At 46.3% G+C, this 17723-nt stretch overlaps 1 protein-coding gene across 1 annotated transcript in view; it reads left to right on the forward strand.

Annotated features, from left to right (window-relative positions):
• Positions 1-17723, forward strand: part of TECTA (tectorin alpha) — a 71683-nt gene that overhangs the window by 12336 nt on the left and 41624 nt on the right. The window contains exons 7-10 of the mRNA XM_054693153.1: positions 4243-4655; positions 10048-10618; positions 12786-13378; positions 14642-15215. Of these exons, the coding sequence (XP_054549128.1) occupies positions 4243-4655; positions 10048-10618; positions 12786-13378; positions 14642-15215 (2151 nt within the window). The remainder of the gene's footprint in view (positions 1-4242; positions 4656-10047; positions 10619-12785; positions 13379-14641; positions 15216-17723) is intronic.

Below are 17723 nucleotides of genomic sequence, written 5' to 3' on the forward strand. Positions count from 1 at the left end.
CTCATTCCCGATGCCTTACTCTTTTGACATCTCTCAGCTGGGTAAGAGAGATCAAGGTAATTTTAGCATGCACATTCATCACACTGGGAGCTGAAACCCTGCATTTGCTACACTGTGGTTTTCAAAGTCCTTGCCTGGGGTGTGAACACAACTCCCTGTTCGGAGCGACTCCAAAGTGGACAGGAATCTTGAGTGATTTCTCAGCCAGAGGGACAGAAGGGAGCCCTCCTGCTTAACATTATTTTTGTTGTTGTTATTGCCATTGCCCCCCCCTTTAAATTTTCTTTTTCTCTTTACTCCTGCTCTGCCATCTGCACTTCGTAGATCCACAGGAGTGGGCGAACTTGCACCGTTGCCAAGTCTCCACTAGAGTAAATCAGTACTTCCTAGTATGACTAGAAAGAAGAAAAAATGTGACCCAGTCTTTAGGTAGCATCTCCTAAAATCCTCCCACAGCAAAACATGTAGGAATTTGCAGAGAATCAAAGCTGGCTTTAGGTTTGGGTGGGTTTCCTTTACATTGGCATCTGAAGTTCAAAGCCTTTTTTGAACTATCTGAACCCTTTGGGATGTACAAAACGGCCCAAGACTCTCACAGAAACATCCTAGTTCATAGACTCCTGCTTCTTATGTGTCTAAAAGTATTTAAGAAATAGTATGTCTGCTTCCAAGAATGGAGATGATAGCTACTGCAATTTAGGTCTCTGTGGGTTTCCTTTACAGATGAAATCATTCATACATTTGTCTGTCCATCTACCTATCCACTCATCTATTTACCAGTCTTCTACCCATTCACCTATCCATTCACCTACCCACCTACTATCCATCCATCCATCCATCCATCCATCCATCCATCCATCCATCCATCCACCCATCCACCTATCCATCCATCCAGTCATCCAATCATCTACCTAAACCCAACCCTAACCCATCCATCATCCATTTGCCTATGCACACAACCTGCTACCCACTCACCCATTCATTTACTTACTTACCCACTATCCACACATACTTACATATATACATATATACATACATACATACATACAACCATTCAGCCATCCAATTATCCAGTTATCAAGTCATTACATCTTTCCAAATGCGCTTTGAAAGCCCCAACGATGTGTTTGCCATTCTGTTAGGTGCTGAGATGAAGGATTTCTAGTCTCTTATAACACCATTATGGTAAAAAAGATGCCACAGAAGCAGTGATGATGCAGTGTCAGGCATATTATGATAAACATGAGTGCAAGGTGCTGTGAAAGCTCAGAGGAGGATCTTGGGGAAAATGTTTCCAGATTACTAAGAAGTTTTGGGTTGGGATGAGTTTTCAGGGGATCTCTTGCAGATAGAAAGCACAAACTAGTGACCTACAAAATATCAGCAGTCCTGGAGGCCTCAGAAAACTCTCTGACTCAGTTTTAATTTCTTTGTAATATACAGAAAAGTCACATTCTCCTGGTTTGATGTGCCTACCTTCTGTCCCCTTCCTTGCACTGAAGCTTATCAAACCTCAGCCTTTGCACTAAGAAAGGTCATTTGCGTAGATGGTCTGCCTGAGCATCTTTGCCTCTATGGACTCTGTGAAGTCCTCCATGCTCAGAATAGCAAATAAATGTTTTGGAGTTAAGCTGATATTAAGCTGAATTGGAAAGAACCTTGCTCCAAAGCTCACCATGAATTCAGAGATTGTGCCCTCCCCCCCTTAACAGTGTGAATATAGAGTGTAAATACAGCATCACATAAGGTCTGTGAACAATGCCAAGCCAGTACTCCATTATCTCCCTCCTCTTCGTGGCCCAGACTAGGGACCTACCCGAAGCCTTCCCTGCTTTGTCGGAGCATCACATAGCTGAGTGGCTGTGATCGTGCAGTCTAAGTACCGAGCGACAGCCTCTTGCCTGAGTCCTGGGAATGAAATGCCGTGATAATGGAAAACGTTGGCTTGCAGAGCTGTGGAGTTGGGCAGACGCCAGCTGTGTACAGAGTCCTCACTTTGACTTCATTCTTTTCCTCCTGAGTTATGAGTTTGGGTTGCATGTGCAGGACAAATTCAATATCTTTATACAGACTGTTGTGCATTTTTATGGGCCACTGGACATATATCAATCTAATGAGATTGGGGTTTGGCTGAGGTGACAGCAGGGGAAGTGTTGCATAAAGCTGGTTTATTATATCAGCATTTTGCAAACAAAATGATCTCAGAGAGCCTACCTTTTTGGTCCAAACCTCCTCTATTCAAAGACATTTTCCTCTCCTTAATTGGTCTGCCTGAAAAAAACAGAGAGTGGAAATTATACCAAGTGGAGGCTATTAGAATATATGCCGCCATGGACCAGTGCTGAAGAACGTTCATGATTGAGGGGGCCCATTTGAAGGGCTGAGGCATGTGATTCACTGGGAATGTGAATAATCGATTGTTCCATTTGGGGCCCTGGTCTTAACAGATGCAAAAAAAATAGTTGCCTGTGAGATATAATTGATCCTGTTGGACCATCATCAAAGCACCCCTGCTTTTTGCTTGGGTTGTCCTTAAGACCCTGTGCTGTTCACTAGTATTCAGGTTTATAAACACTTGAGACATCTTTTCAAAATAAAGTTTCAAAGGAGTAACATCATTTCCATTTCTTAATGTGGTGTCTTTTATACTTTCCTTTTCAGACACTCAATTTATAAATGCTTCTGCCTCTATCACTATGTGCCAAATTTATAGTTTCACTGTTCTTCATGAGGCAGGGATGAGACAATAACATTGTCCACATTTTCAGGTTAGAAAACCGAGACACCTGAAATTTAAGTCAGTAGACCTATGTCGATTGCAGACTTGTGACCATGGTCCAGTTTTCTTGACCTTGACCCCTCACCCAGGGCTTTATCACAGCCTGCAGCCTAGAGATGCTTCTATTTTAAATAGAGGTTGATATCAACAACTGGCACATTTCAAAGCTTTTGGTGGGGGAGATTATTTATTGAGGCTTTATTTTATTTTTTAAAAAACTTATTAAATTTTTTTAAGTCGTGGTAACATTGGTTTAGAACTCTGTATGCATTTGGAGGTACAGGTTCATACCTCTTCAGGTGTGTGTTACCACATCACGCCCGCCACCACTAAGGCACCTAAGTCCTCCACTGTAGTCCATTGTACAGGGAAAATGGGCTTAAAGACTGATGTCTACCAAGTAAATAGAAGTAAAGACTTAAAATTAGCACAGTCCGTAAAGCCATGCCCCTCTTCCTTCTCCTGGTGGCTTAGGTTGTATCAAGAAGTTGCATTCAGTGGATAAAGACTTAGGGCCTGGACCAAGAGAAAGATGACTTGAGTAGAAGCGAGCTCTGCCTCTGCAGCATCTGCAGGATTTATGAGCCTTGGCACGTGGCAGGCAAGAAGTCAGCCTTTTCCAGAATCTTCCCCAAGACCTGGGATTTAAATATGTGCTTTTGACTCCTGGTTCATGTTGTTGATCTTTTCTGGAACACACTGGCCCCGGCAAATATTTGTTCAGTGAGTGTATGAGTGAATGAATGAACACAACAGCAAATAAACCAACGGTCTTGCTGAAGGGCCTGGCTAAGTGGGACCTTTGTTTTGGAATTCCCCTTATTCTTTTTTTTTTTTTAAAGATTTATTTATTTATGTATACAAGTACTGGGGTACAGGCCAGAGGTGTGGAGGGTGAGAGGATTCACCAGAGACAGAGTGGGGAACAGAACAGATTGACTGATTGACTGAAATACACTGCTGATGGGAGCAGCAGGTGAGCCAGGAGAGGTCTGCTGTGCCATGTGGGCAGCTCCCTGGCTGGGGATCGAACTCGTGCTGCAGTGGCTGTGAACAGCTTCTTAGGCTGCATCTAACCCCTTGCACCACCAGGAAGGCCCTCCCCTCTTAATCTTGAAAGGAAGGCTAGGGCTGCTGTGTTCTAACCTTTCCCAGGGATTAAGGTGGTATCTTTCCTTGAATGGGAATGTGCTCACCGGCCACGGAGACAACCATGCCAAGAGTGTAGATTGGATTCAGACAGACTCAGCTTGGGATCCTGCCTTCATCCCTGAGCGGCTCAGTGCTCCTCCACAAACTGCTCAACTTCTCTTAAGCCTCAGTTTCCCCATTTGTCCAATGAGGGCAACAATACCTGCCTAATAAGGTTCTTGTGTGAATTAAATGGTATAATGCAAGTACAGCACATAGCCCCCGGATGGCTCAATGTCATTATTGTTGGCTCTGCTGTCATTATTCCCCAGGACAGTTTCTTCGGCGAGGGGAGGTGTTTTGGGATGATCTGAACTGCACCATCAAGTGCCGCTGTCTGGATTTCAACAATGAAATCTACTGCCAAGACGCCTCGTGTAGCCCCTATGAGTCATGTGAAGCCAAAGGCAAATTCTTCTACTGCAGCCCGGTGGAGACCAGCACTTGCGTGGTGTTTGGGGAGCCACACTACCACACATTTGATGGCTTCCTCTTCCACTTCCAAGGCTCCTGCGCCTACCTGTTGGCCCGACAGTGTTTGCAGACTTCCAGCCTCCCATTCTTCAGTGTGGAGGCCAAGAACGAGCACCGCGGAGGCTCGGCAGTCTCCTGGGTGAAGGAGCTCTCGGTGGAGGTGAATGGCTACAAGATTCTCATCCCCAAAGGAAGCTATGGAAAAGTTAAGGTGAGGCCCTCTCTCTCCTCCGTGGGGAGGAGAAGCTGGAGATTCTTCAGCCTGGAACAGACCTTTCCAGGTCTAGGAGCTCTGTTGTTTGCTATGTATACCAAAGAGAGGCCCTGCACTTCTGGCTTTGCAAACGTCATGTCAAATCCCTTATGAGGCTAGGTTTTCTTTGCACAAGAGCTTGCTCCCCTGAGCTCTCTCCCTAGTGTGTCTACTTGCTGTAAAATACACTTATGTTCCAGGTTCCCTCATAAAGGCTGGTAGACACACACTCACATACACAAGCATGAACACACATGTGAGCACACATGTCCGAGCTCAGCAGTAACTGGGACAGGGAGTAAGTGCAGTTTCTCATGGACCTGGCTTGCAACAGGTCATGCCCTCAAGCTGGTGCAAAACCAAAGCACACTCCCCCTCTGCAGCACAGCCTTTCATGAACACCCCTCATCCCTCATCCTATTTGCTTCATTCTCCAAATTGATTGGTTTCTCCAGAGGCTCCTGAATAGCCTCCTGGAGTGGACTTGGAGACTGTAGTGAGGCCGGGTGGGAAGGTCTGCAGAAAGCTGTGCCCATACCTCCTTCTGACAGAACTTGCCCACTCCTGGTGGCAAGAGAGAACATGGGTCTCTAGGTCTGTTTAGCATATGCAAATGGTTCCTGCCCCTGCCCACCTGGATTTCAAGCCTGGGCACTGACAAAAGAGGGAGCGCAAAATGCCATTAGCAATTACTCAATTTGTGGAGGCCCCAATTTTCATAATGTTAATGAAGACCTCGTTGCAACCATGTATTTATTTGAGCAGTAATAATCACAGCCACAAGGGGTTGATTGCTGCAACCCCATGCAATCCTTAATCCCCATGCATGGAGGCCGTTACAGAGATTACAAACCAGAACTGAAGCCAATGCTGGGATTTCTTTCTTCTCTTAAATGTGTGTTGTAGTTTTAATGGATGCAGCATGTCCAACAAAAGGCAGGACAGAGGAACTAATTCCATGTTTCTGGCTCTGCCCTTCCCAGACCTATGTGGCTTTTCAGTGTCATAATTAGAAAAGTGAGCCATTAACGTGGTGCAAATGCCAGTTTTCTTGTTTGGTTAGCGTCTCTAGAGACAGCTCTGTGTCCAATCAAACGTCAGGACGCGTGGGTACAGGAGGCTGCAGTTTTTCCATTTTAAATGTGTAGTGCGCAGTTGAGCAAGATACTTATCTTCGTAGATAGATGCTAACATTTCAGGCCAGAAAAAATGTTCGCTGGCTGTTCCCTACTTGCCTGTATTGTGGAGATGATGTGTATGATATCTGCAGTTGCAAGAGGAAGCTCCATGCTTCGTTCCTACTTTCCATTTTGATTAAAATTCTTTCGCGCTCACAGTCAGACTTTTTCTTACAGAAGGAAAGGGACACCGTCATTGCTTTCGGGCCCGGCAGCTCTGCTAATTTCGCACGGCTCTTTTCCACCGTCCAAGCGTAGGGCATGGATTCTTCAATTTTCTGTGGTGACAGGGAGATGTGGATGTGAATGTAAATGTTACAGGAAGAAAAGGTTATGTGACTCCAACAGCAAGCTAACAATGGCTTCCTTTTCCTTTTGCCAAATGGCTTCCAAGTGTCTCTGCACACACCTGCTCTGCTGGGGAGGCTGGCAGAGCCTCCTCCCTGGGTGAAGTGGGGACAGGCAGGGAGAGGGTGGGAAGCAAGCAGGAGCCCCATATACCTGTGAGGCTGCCGACTTCCTCAGACATGCTGTGGCCACTTAAGTCTCTTTTTGCTAATTATTGATTGCCTTTCTCCATGTGCTGGGGTTAGGAACTGGGCTCTGTATATATTTTGTTCCCCCTTTCATTATTCCCAAGTAACAAAATCAATGATTGGAAGTTGTATATGTTAATGGGGGTCACAGAAATCGGCTAAAATCTATATGTAAGAATCATCTCCTTCTAGCTAATGCTTATCAGTTTTCATATTTCTCCGCCAGACCAACCTGAATAGTTTAGGTGCTGCCGTGAAAAAATTGCCAAGGCCAAATAATCTGTGGTGACGAAGCGCTCAATTAGGGGACACATCTGCTCAGCCCCTGTGTCACCACTGCCAGTTGATTTGCCTCTTTAAGTTTCATTTTCTTCTCCTGTAAAATGAGAAACACTGTCCAGAAGACAGGGCTTCTGGGTTGTAGCTTGGACTTGGTTACCTCCACTCAGAACTGGGTTGGAGGGAGCAGGGAGCAGTGGCCAGACATGGTTTTGCAGCTGGTAAAGGTCAGGCCCTCTTATGTACAAGTTCACAAATCCTAAATCTCAGTTTCCTCGTCTGCAAAAGGAGAAAAGGATAAGAACCTTCTAAGGTGGCCATGAAATTGAAATTGATTTAGTACAAAATCCTGGCACACAGTTGGCACTTAATACATTCTCATTCCACATTGCCATTCCCATTGAAATCTTTTAGTTCTAGGATTTGTGCTTCCATGAATCTACTTCTCTCTTCTTACCTTGTGCCTACCCGTGTCCTGGGACAGACACTGACAAAAGAGAAACAGCTAAAATGCAGAGAGAAGGGAATGCAAAGAGGTGGGATTCATCAACCTTTGGCTAACCCAGAGCTGAGGAAATAAATCATCCATTGGAGTAAAGTTCTCTGGAACTCCCACTCTGCAATGTGGGGTACAGATATGGTGACTCCATCCCACGTGGGTTAACTGTGACACATGTGCAGTGAAAGGGGAAGCAATGAGCACTTTAACCAGGAAAAAGGGGCATAAACTGTAAAATACCAGTGCTGTGATCAACCCAGGTCTAAAGTCAGTCTGAGGGGGCGCAGAGGGTTGTTGCAACCAGAGGGTTGTTGCAATACCCAGAGACCACCAGAGACCACCTACCCCTGGCTTTGCTTTCAACACAAAATGACAGTCCTTGGTTAGCAGGAGCTTAAGAGAGAGGAGAGGAGAGGCGAACCCTAGCAATGACTCTATTTGGCATTTACAATTATACCAACCTTGGGGAAGATGTCACTTTCTGCATCTCGGCATAAAACAACATATAATAGTCATCCGGTGCTCCTGCTCGCTGATCTCCTCATAATTTGGCTTTTCTTTCCCTTGTTGGTTAACCTGCTACCTAGGAGATAAGGATAAATCAATCAACTCCTAGGTTTTTCTTTCTACTTCTAGCTCTCTGAATGACAGTCTGTTTCTCGAGCCCATTTTCCTGTCCTCTTTTCTGATGGAGTCTTACTAATCTCAAGACACAGAGCATTGCACAAGGTAAGCCCTGGAGGCAATGCTTGGACAGCCTATTGTCTCACTTCCTAGATGACTCAGAAGGCAGCAACAATGGGGACAGTAATCAGTTGGTGCCAGAAGCCAGCATGGGCCCAGGGCAGCCTGGAGAGCACGTGCACACCACAGGCAAGCCCAGCGGGACTTTTCTAGAACAACCATTCCATCCTGGCCACGGATGTGATGTCTGTACGTGCCAGGCATATTCAGTGGGACAAGAAAATGGACTCTCCATTGGAAGTACATCCAGCCTCCTCCTCAGATGAGCCTCACATTTAGGACTCATGCTCACCTCTTCCTCCATTTCTCAAAGCCAAAACCACCAGGTCCTGCTGAAGGCACCCCATAATTCATCCGTCCCCTCCCTCTTCACATCTGTATGTGGCTTATGTCCTCATCCTCTGTTGACCCCAGACTCTTAAAGTAGTTGCTTGTCTGGCTTCTCTGCGTCTAATCTTGACATCCCCACTAATGCAGGACAGAGGGGACTTTGTAAGATGCAAATCTGACCATGTCCTTCCCTTGCTTAAAACCTTTCAGGGCTGTCCCCACCCAGTGGAAATCCAAGTTGCTAGGGGGGTTTGTTTGTTTGTTTTTATGGGTGCTTTGTTTTGATTTAGAATATGGCTTCCAAGCCCCTCAGCACAGAAGCCAGAGCAATTCTTCTCCATGAGAAATCAGGTCATGCTGATCTTTTGCTCTCGTGGCTGCTTGGTTGTCTTCAGAGTTAAAGCCAAGGTGCGCACAATGACTGACGAGGTCCCACCTTTGCTGGCAGTCTGACACCGACTTCTGCCCTCCTCCTCCCACCCTCATGCCCCCATCTCCCCACCCCCACTCCCAACCCCTCGAGGTCCTGCGAGTACCCACATGTGCTCCTGGCTTTGTCCACACTGTCCCCTGCATGAGCCACTCTCATCCCAGAAAATGGACCTACAGGGCATGCTCCCTCATCTCAAACACCCTCCCTGGTAAGGACTTCCCTGACCCCTACTTAAAATTACGAACTCTCTACCCTAGCACTTATGAGACACAACTCCTGCTGTATTTTTTGCATAGCACTAATCTGACATATATTTTGTTTATTTTGTTTGTCATCAATGAAAATATAAACTCTGCCACCATTTCTTTTGCTCATTGCTAATCCTTAGAACAGTGTTTGACACACAGAGAGGACTTTTTGTTGATTGAATGGACCTTGCTTGTGTCCCCAGCTTCATCTTTGGCCACCCCTTCCCTCTGCAGTAACACCCCATAGCTGTCCCTGTACCCGCACAACTCTTTCTAACCACCTGCCTTTATTCTCTCATCCTGAAATTCCCTGCTCCCATCCTTCCTTTGGCTTCTTCTGTTATCTTTAAAGATCTGGATCAGACTTAATTGCCTCTAAAAAGGCTGATATAACTCCCCTAGGCTGGATTAAGTGTTAATTTACTGTTCTCCCTGTTCATTGTCTATTAATGTGTATTTAAAACAGTATACGATAAATGTCTCTGTCTCTCTTTCTCGGCAGACTGAGTGCTCCATGAAAGGCAGGGACAATTGCTTATTTTAGCCTTGATTCCTCAGCACATAACACACAGTAGGTGTTCAGATTTGTTGTTGAGTGATATCATGTCAGGAAGTGACAGGGTGAAGCATCAGAGGACGATACCTGGGCAGCCTCAAAGCTAAATTGTGGGAACAGTTTATAGTACACATTTTAGCTTGAAGGAAGAATGCTAATGACTGGGAAGGGGTCTTGGGAAATATGTGACTTCAGTTGAGACATAAAGAATGGATTTAGAATAGCAGGTGACTTGTCTTTCCGGAAAAGACCTGAAGTTAACCCTAGAGCCAGCCAGGAGGGGTAGACAGCCACCTGTCCCCAATGGTGTGGAGAGTGCCGCCAGCAGGTGCCATCCGTCTCTGCTTACGGGCACCAGGCCAGCCGGCTCATGGTAGACCCTGCTCTTGAGGCTTCCCCCAGGCCTCTGCCTAAATAGGAGGCAAAACTGGACATTTTCAGGTCATTTTCTCTGGAACACTGAGTTGCTTTGCTCCCTTCCCAACCTCAGCTGGACCCTTGCCTGTGCACCTGCTCACCTGCCTTTCACTGTTACTGTTGTTGGCAGGTTAACGACCTAGTGACTTCTTTGCCTGTCACCTTAGACTTGGGGGCAGTGAAAATCTACCAGAGTGGCATGTCAACGGCCGTGGAGACAGATTTTGGGCTCTTAGTGACATTTGACGGCCAGCACTATGCCTCCATCTCTGTGCCAGGCTCCTACATAAACTCCACATGTGGGCTCTGTGGGAACTACAACAAAAACCCGCTGGATGACTTCCTCCGCCCTGACGGCCGGCCAGCCATGTCTGTCCTGGACCTGGGAGAGAGCTGGAGGGTGTACCACATCGACTGGAAGTGCGGCTCGGGCTGCGTGGACAACTGCACCCAGTGTGACGCCGCCACCGAAGCCCTCTATTTTGGCTCTGACTACTGTGGCTTCCTCAACAAGACAGACGGCCCCCTGTGGGAGTGTGGCACCATGGTGGACCCCACGGCCTTTGTGCACAGCTGCGTGTACGACCTGTGCAGTGTGAGGGACAATGGGACCCTCCTCTGTCAAGCCATCCAGGCCTACGCCCTCGTGTGCCAAGCCCTGGGCATTCCGATTGGAGACTGGAGAATCCAGACTGGATGTGGTAAGCTCCCATCCAAACAATGCAGGGGGTACAGGAGAGGGTGGCAGGACTCCTTGTTAAGACCAATTCCCTGAGTGAGGAATTATAAAGAATTATAACTATAAAAGGATTTTTACCATTCTCCCCTTCCCTACTATATCATAGTTAGAAAACAATAAATCTGTGATAAACATAAATCACTGATAAACAGTGGCAGGAAATGCTTGGCTAGAGGAAGGCCAGGTGGCTGGAGTGGCAATCCCAGAGCTGAGGGAGGAGGTAGGGTTTTCAGAGCTGGAGGCTGTTGAGTAAATGCAGAATTCAGCCTGCTTTATCAAAAAGCAATCTCTGGGAAAACAATGCACCTTCCTAATGGAAGCCACAACATCTGCTTCCTGCTCTTTCCTCTCCACTTTGTGTTCCTTTTGGTTTATTGTCTCTTGCTCTTTGAGCTGGCCCCCTGCTGCTGGTGCGTGAAGGGGCTGCAGAGAAGGTATAAATCTTTTCTGAAAGGCCCGATGGTTAACAAAAGCCCCAGCAACTCCAGTGTGAGGTAACCCAGCCTCTTCTGAATTAGACTTTTGGACTAAGATTTGTACCGCTGAGTCTAACCCAGCCTCTTCTGAATTAGACTTTTGGACTAAGATTTGTACCGCTGAGTCTCGTACCATTGTTGTTTCCTCCTATCCCACTGAAATTGCTCCCTCTTTTCCTAGTTATGAAAAATTTAAAAACAAACAAATAAAAAACAAAAATCTTTGCAGAATTTCTTAATCCTTGGTTTTCCCCATAGGAGTAAACAGAAAATTAGAATCCATGCACATGAGGGTGCCTTGAAGTGAGAAGTTTTCGATGTTTCTTGAAGTTCCAAGGCCAGAGGAAGATTATTTCCTATCAGTATAGGTTCCATTCACATAAATCATCATGTGTCAGATCCAAGTCTTAGACAATAGGTCAAATTACTAAGAGACACTGTATTTTGTATTTTTATTTCTTACTATTATGCTCAGAGCATCCAAATCCTGATTCAGGTTGACATAGACTTCCCTTTGATCAACTTGTATATTCTAATTGCCTAAGTAATATTTTGCCTATAATGGCAATTTTTTCTAGTGTTACTATTTTCCTATCCCCCCCACCCCCTTTACTGGGATGAATTATATATAACTGAGAGTGCTAGTTTACTATGCTGCTGAGTCCCTGCTTACTGGATTCAACTACACTAAGACATTTATGTAGATTCAGATGTTCTTAAAATAAGAACTGAAGGTTTCTAAGTCTCGAAGGATTCCTGGAGGAATAAGCACACACATTCTTTTCAGATAGCCAAGACTTCTGATTTTTACTCTCTCAGGAAATTCATTTGCAGTCTTTTTGCTACTGCTTAGGTATTTTAAGTACCTCCCAATTACAAATTTCGCATTTTCAAATTACTCCTCTTAACAGCCACACTTTACATTTCTCCTGTCAGTGGATTTGTTTCTTTTTAAGAATGGATCATACTCTTCAAAATCAGGGGGAAAAAAGGTACATGTCCATCAATTGAAGATCTTTTTTTTTTTTTAAAAAAAAAGTTTATTTATTTATGCATATAAGAACAGGGGTGTAAGCCAGAGGTGCCAGGAGTTGAGAGGATTCACCAAGGAGAATGGGACGCAGAATGGGCAGATCTATTGAAATATACTGCTGAGGGGAGCAGCGGACTAGACAGGAGAGGTCTGCTGCGCCAAATGGGTAGCTCCCTGGCCCCACCAGGGATTGAACTTGCTCTGCAGTGGCTGGGGATGGCTTGATGTGCTGTTTTTAACCCCTGCACTACCAGGGAGGCCCTCAATTGAAGATCTTAAATCATCTCAATGATTGTATTATTTCACCAAATACTGAATCTATATTGAATCAGTCTAGCCTAGATAGGATAGTGGCCTGAAGTTTAATTTCTATCAAGATGATCAAATGAGAGTCAGGGGTGACCATTCCATCATGTGACTCAGCAGTTATCAGAGATAAAATTGCGCTCATTTCTACCAACACAGCCTCAAATCCTCTTCCCAGGGAGTGGTGGCTTAGGCCTCACTCTGGCGGTAAATGCTCCAGCAGTGTCCTTCTGCCAGGTCCCAGTTCTGAGTGGATTCTGGCAGGTTGGCGCCTGCGTCATTCATATGCTGTTCTCTTCTCTCCCCTATGTCAGTGTCCACAGTGCAGTGCCCAAACTTCAGCCACTACTCCGTGTGCACCAGCAGCTGCCCTGACACCTGCTCGGATCTGACGGCCTCGCAGAACTGCGCCACGCCGTGCACCGAGGGCTGCGAGTGCAATGAGGGCTTCGTCCTCAGCACCAGCCAGTGTGTCCCGCTGCACAAGTGTGGCTGTGACTTCGATGGTCACTACTACACCATGGGGGAGTTCTTCTGGGCCACGGCCAACTGCACGGTGCAGTGCCTGTGCGAGGAGGGCGGCGAGGTCTACTGCTTCAACAAGACCTGCCGCAGCGAGGAGGTGTGTGCGGTGGAGGATGGCTACCAGGGCTGCTTTCCCAAGCGGGAGACCGTGTGCCTGCTCAACCAGAACCAGGTGCTGCACACCTTTGATGGGGCCGCCTTTGCCTTCCCCTCCGAGTTCTCCTACACCCTCCTGAAGACCTGCCCTGAGCGTCTGGAGTACTTGGAAATCGACATCAACAAGAAGAAGCCTGATGCAGAACCAGGTTGGCTCCGGGGTCTTCGGATTCTAGTGGCTGACCAGGAGGTCAAGATAGGAGGAGTTGGGGCTTCGGAAGTCAAGGTAAGACCCCTGTTGCACTTGAGGGTTTTCCGATGAGCCCCACCAAGTGAAGGACACTTATTCTTCTGGTCTGCCTTTGGGCCTCTGACCACAAGCAGACTGGAGAAAGGCAATGACTGCAAAACTGGAGCACTTTCTCACGATCAGCACCAAACAAGAGTCTATTGGTTGGAGACATTGAGTGAAGCCGTAATTTTTCAAATTAGCTCTAGCAAGACTAAGCCAAATTGCAAATAATTAAAGGATGCTTATGTTTTGGATAAAAGGTATCACATTTCATCCTATGAGGTAGATAATAATATTACACTCACTTTATAGATGAGAAAAACTGAGGCACAGAGAGGTTAAGCAACTTCCCCAGGAACACACAGCCATAATGTGGATCAAGGCAGATTCTGTGATCTTAAACTACACTGATGCTTCATGGAAGTCCACCTGGGTCCATGCAAGGGGTGCTTGCTATGGTGTTTCCTGACCCTCTGACCAGCTCTACCATACCACCATTAGGTATCCAGACTCAGATTATTAGTTCTAGAAGGAGTCTTTGGAATCATCTGGCACAGCTCTTTGTTTTAACATGCAGATTCCAAAGACCTAGGTGAGGGAAAGAGGCCTCACAGCTAAGTCATAGCCAAGCCAGGAGGATGCGGAGGAGGAGGAGGTCTCCTTCCCCCTGCCTTACATGTCTTTTACCATATTACATGAAGTCTCATTTAGAAAACAAAAGTCAACCACTGCTGACCAAGGAGATAATAAAGCACGCATCCACAACCGAAAGGCTGTGCTTTCATTCCTATTGGCACATTGGCAGAGATTCCTATATTAAAAAGAACAGTAAGAGGTGAAAGGATGGCTATATAATTAGATATACTCTGTATGCCTCCAGGGACTGGGAGATTTGATGGGAAAGGAAGGAGCTGGAAAGGTGGGGAAGAAGAGGTTCTCTTTGTGAAAAGATGTCAGGCAGCAGGAAGGAGCTCATATTTCAATTGGTTGGGAGCTACCCCAGTGTGTGTGTGTGTGTGTGTGTGTGTGTGTGCGCGCGTGTGCGTGCACAGAGCAAATGAGTTGGGAGTCTGGAAAGAAAGAAACAAAGATCCCATGTAAAGCTGTTGGTGTCTGTGTGGCTCACATAGACTGCTGATTTCTTGACATTTCTGAAAGGGCCAGTCATGGGCAGAACCACATCTTTATTCCATAGTCTAGTAAATTGTTGGTGCTTTGTGTGTTTCTGGAATTGATGACAGTGATTTGATTTTTCAGTTGAATGGTCAGGAGGTGGAATTACCTTTTTTCCACCCGTCGGGGAAGCTAGAAATTTATCGAAACAAGAACAGCACGACTGTAGAGTCCAGGGGTGTGGTGATGGTCCAGTACTCAGACACGGGCCTGCTGTACATCCGGCTCTCCACCGCCTACTTCAATTGCACTGGAGGCCTGTGTGGCTTCTTCAACGCCAATGCCAGTGATGAGTTCTGTCTCCCCAACGGCAAGTGCACTGACAACCTGGCGGTGTTCCTGGAGAGCTGGACAACTTTTGAGGAGATCTGCAACGGGGAGTGTGGGGATCTGCTGAAGGCCTGCAACAATGACTCAGAGCTGCTCAAATTCTATCGGAGCCGGGCCAGGTGTGGCATTATCAACGACCCCTCCAACAGCTCCTTTCTTGAGTGCCACGGGGTGGTCAATGTCACTGCCTACTACCGCACCTGCCTCTACCGCCTGTGCCAGAGCGGGGGCAATGAGTCGGAACTCTGCGACTCTGTGGCCCGCTACGCAAGTGCCTGCAAGAACGCTGATGTGGAGGTGGGCCCCTGGAGGACCTACGACTTCTGCCGTAAGTTGGAGTGACCTTATGGATGTGTCAGCTGGGCAGTGAGGGAACACATGAGACATTGGGTCTTCATCCTCAGGATTTCTCTTTCTATGGGAATTGAGCTCACAGACTAATTACCGTGTATTCTTTCCCTAATCGGATGTGTCCTCTAAAAGGGCCATCACCCTAAACCAGATTTCTTCTCACGTTTGTTTGATTCTAATTACACGACAGCTCTCCATTGTAGAACACTTGACCTTCCCCTTGTCCTGTGTGGTTTTATTTAGCTAGTGAAGGGTACACATCCTGTCAAAGGGCTGGGAATCTTTGTGATCCTTAATTTGGTGTTTTCACTCTTGGCAAAGAAGGACCTGGATCATTCACTAGAAGGTGATGGGTTAGAAAAACATTTACATTGTAGAGATGAGTGCTGCTTCCCAGGCAAATCTGGCAATGGCTATTAAGAGAGTCCTATGTTGCTGGTTTTTCATTTTGTTCCCAGAGTTCCTGACCCCTCCCAGTAGGGCAGTGATAGTGTGAGCAACAATTAGAATAATGACTGTGAAGAAGCAACATATAGTACCCTTGGTTATCTGGTTTTCAAGGAGGCCCCGGGAGATGCAGTGTGGAAGGGTAGAATGAGTGACTCAGGGGGTGGGACCCACATCTGGAGCAAAGACTGCCTTTCTGGGACTCCATCCCCCATCTCTTTCCCTCCAAAAAGCTCAGTTCTAACCCAAAATCAGTGCCACCAGTAAGAGTCCATCCTTGACAGTCATTACATTTCTTCCTTCCTGTGTTATTTTTTAAACTTTTCATTTTGAAAGAACTTCAAAGTTGAAAAAAAATTTGCAGGAATATCTGTGTACCCTTTAACCAGAAGCTGGCATCTGGGTGAGCTTTACCCATTGCTATTGGGGTATTAGTGTTTTGCCTCTTTGAGCTAATAACACACACATACACACACACATGCACAAATGCATATATGCATATACATGCTTGTCTTTTTAAGTCTCTGGTGTCAGAACATGAGTGAGGTTGGGTGGCTGTCACTCAGAGATGAGTAGTCACACCCCTGCTGAACCTTAAGCACAGTGGACAGAGATCAATAGCAGATACTCTGAATCCTAAAGCTGGGATTCTGGGAGTCTGCTCTTTTCATAGTCACCTTAGGGAGGGAGGCCCCAAGCTTCCTGCGTACCTCCACATCTAGTGGGACCTTATGATACTTTCCCAAGGCGGTTCTTTTAATCCATCCCCCACGTCCTCTTTTGACCTCTCGCCAGCTTATCTAATACGGTCTCCATCCCTGCTTCACACTCAGCTCTTTAGCTGTAGTTCATTCATGCTGCAGGATCCACTCTGTGGCCCGGCATGTCAGTGCGCTCCTGCTAGACTAAGAACTCCTACCCAGCAGGGAAAGTCTCTGGCTGGTTTTCATGTTGTGTGGAGCACAGTCTGGTGAAGAGTGAGTGCAGGGGGAGGATGATGATTCCCTCTTCTTCTGGGTGTGAAGGCTGCTGAGAATACCTTCTCAACTGTCCCTGATCTGGGCCTGGAGAACTGGAGGAAGTTCTTGCAAGTGCCTCTTTTAGAGAAAGACACATGTGCAGAAGCAACCGCATGGTACATGGCTTCCTGGGGCAGGGAAAGAGCCAGGGCTCAAACTTGAGACCTCTCCCCAGGATGTGTGGTTGTGGGCTCTGGTGAAAAGGATCTGGAGCATGTTCTTTTGCTTAATCTTGTCTGCAGGTACTAAGGGGTTAATCTGGCTGGGGTCCTGCAGAGTGGGGACTAGATTGTGCAAAAGCTGTAAATCAGGCACACAATCTTCTTTGAACCTAGAAAGAGACAACCATTGCTTCTGTCTTCAAATATTTCAAACCAGCCCTCTGGTTGACAGAGCCAGGCTGCCCAATTAAGTAATTTCACAGAGGCATTTCAGGGGCCAGGGGAAGTTTTATTACTTTACGTCGGTATGTTCCAGACTTTCAGACAAATTCAGACAACACAATAAGTCATAAAGCTAGAGCCATTTAAATAAGTCATGTTATTTGCTATCACCATAAACCTGCAGTCAGTGTTATAACATTCATAATTTAGAGACAAATGTGAAAATCCCGCTACATAGACATATTTAATCAGTGCAGAACTAGCCTTCAACTCCAAAGCCGTATGGTTTTGTAGTCAATAGGAGTGGAGAAAGTCCTTTAGCCTGGGGGGGAAAAAAATTGGCTTCCTATGCACAGTGCAGAACCATTGAGTTGGTACTTATGGGCAGAGCTATTATTGTCATGCAATTTATTTCTCTGTGGTGTCCTCCATGTCCTTGGATTATAGAACATGATTAAGGAAATGATAGTATGCATAAGAGCCAAAGAAAGTTTTAGAGGCAAGATCTTATTCTCCCAGGAGATGGTGGAGACCTTCACAGGTCTTTACGCTACACAGACTTGTAGATTTCCTCCATGCTCCTGAATTCGTCCCTGTCCGTGTCAAATTTTGACAAACTAAAATGATAATGAGAAA

This window comes from Talpa occidentalis, unplaced genomic scaffold, assembly GCF_014898055.3.
Source record: "Talpa occidentalis isolate TD23 unplaced genomic scaffold, MPIMG_talOcc4v2.1 talOcc4.12, whole genome shotgun sequence".
NCBI classification, from domain to species: Eukaryota; Metazoa; Chordata; class Mammalia; order Eulipotyphla; family Talpidae; genus Talpa; species Talpa occidentalis.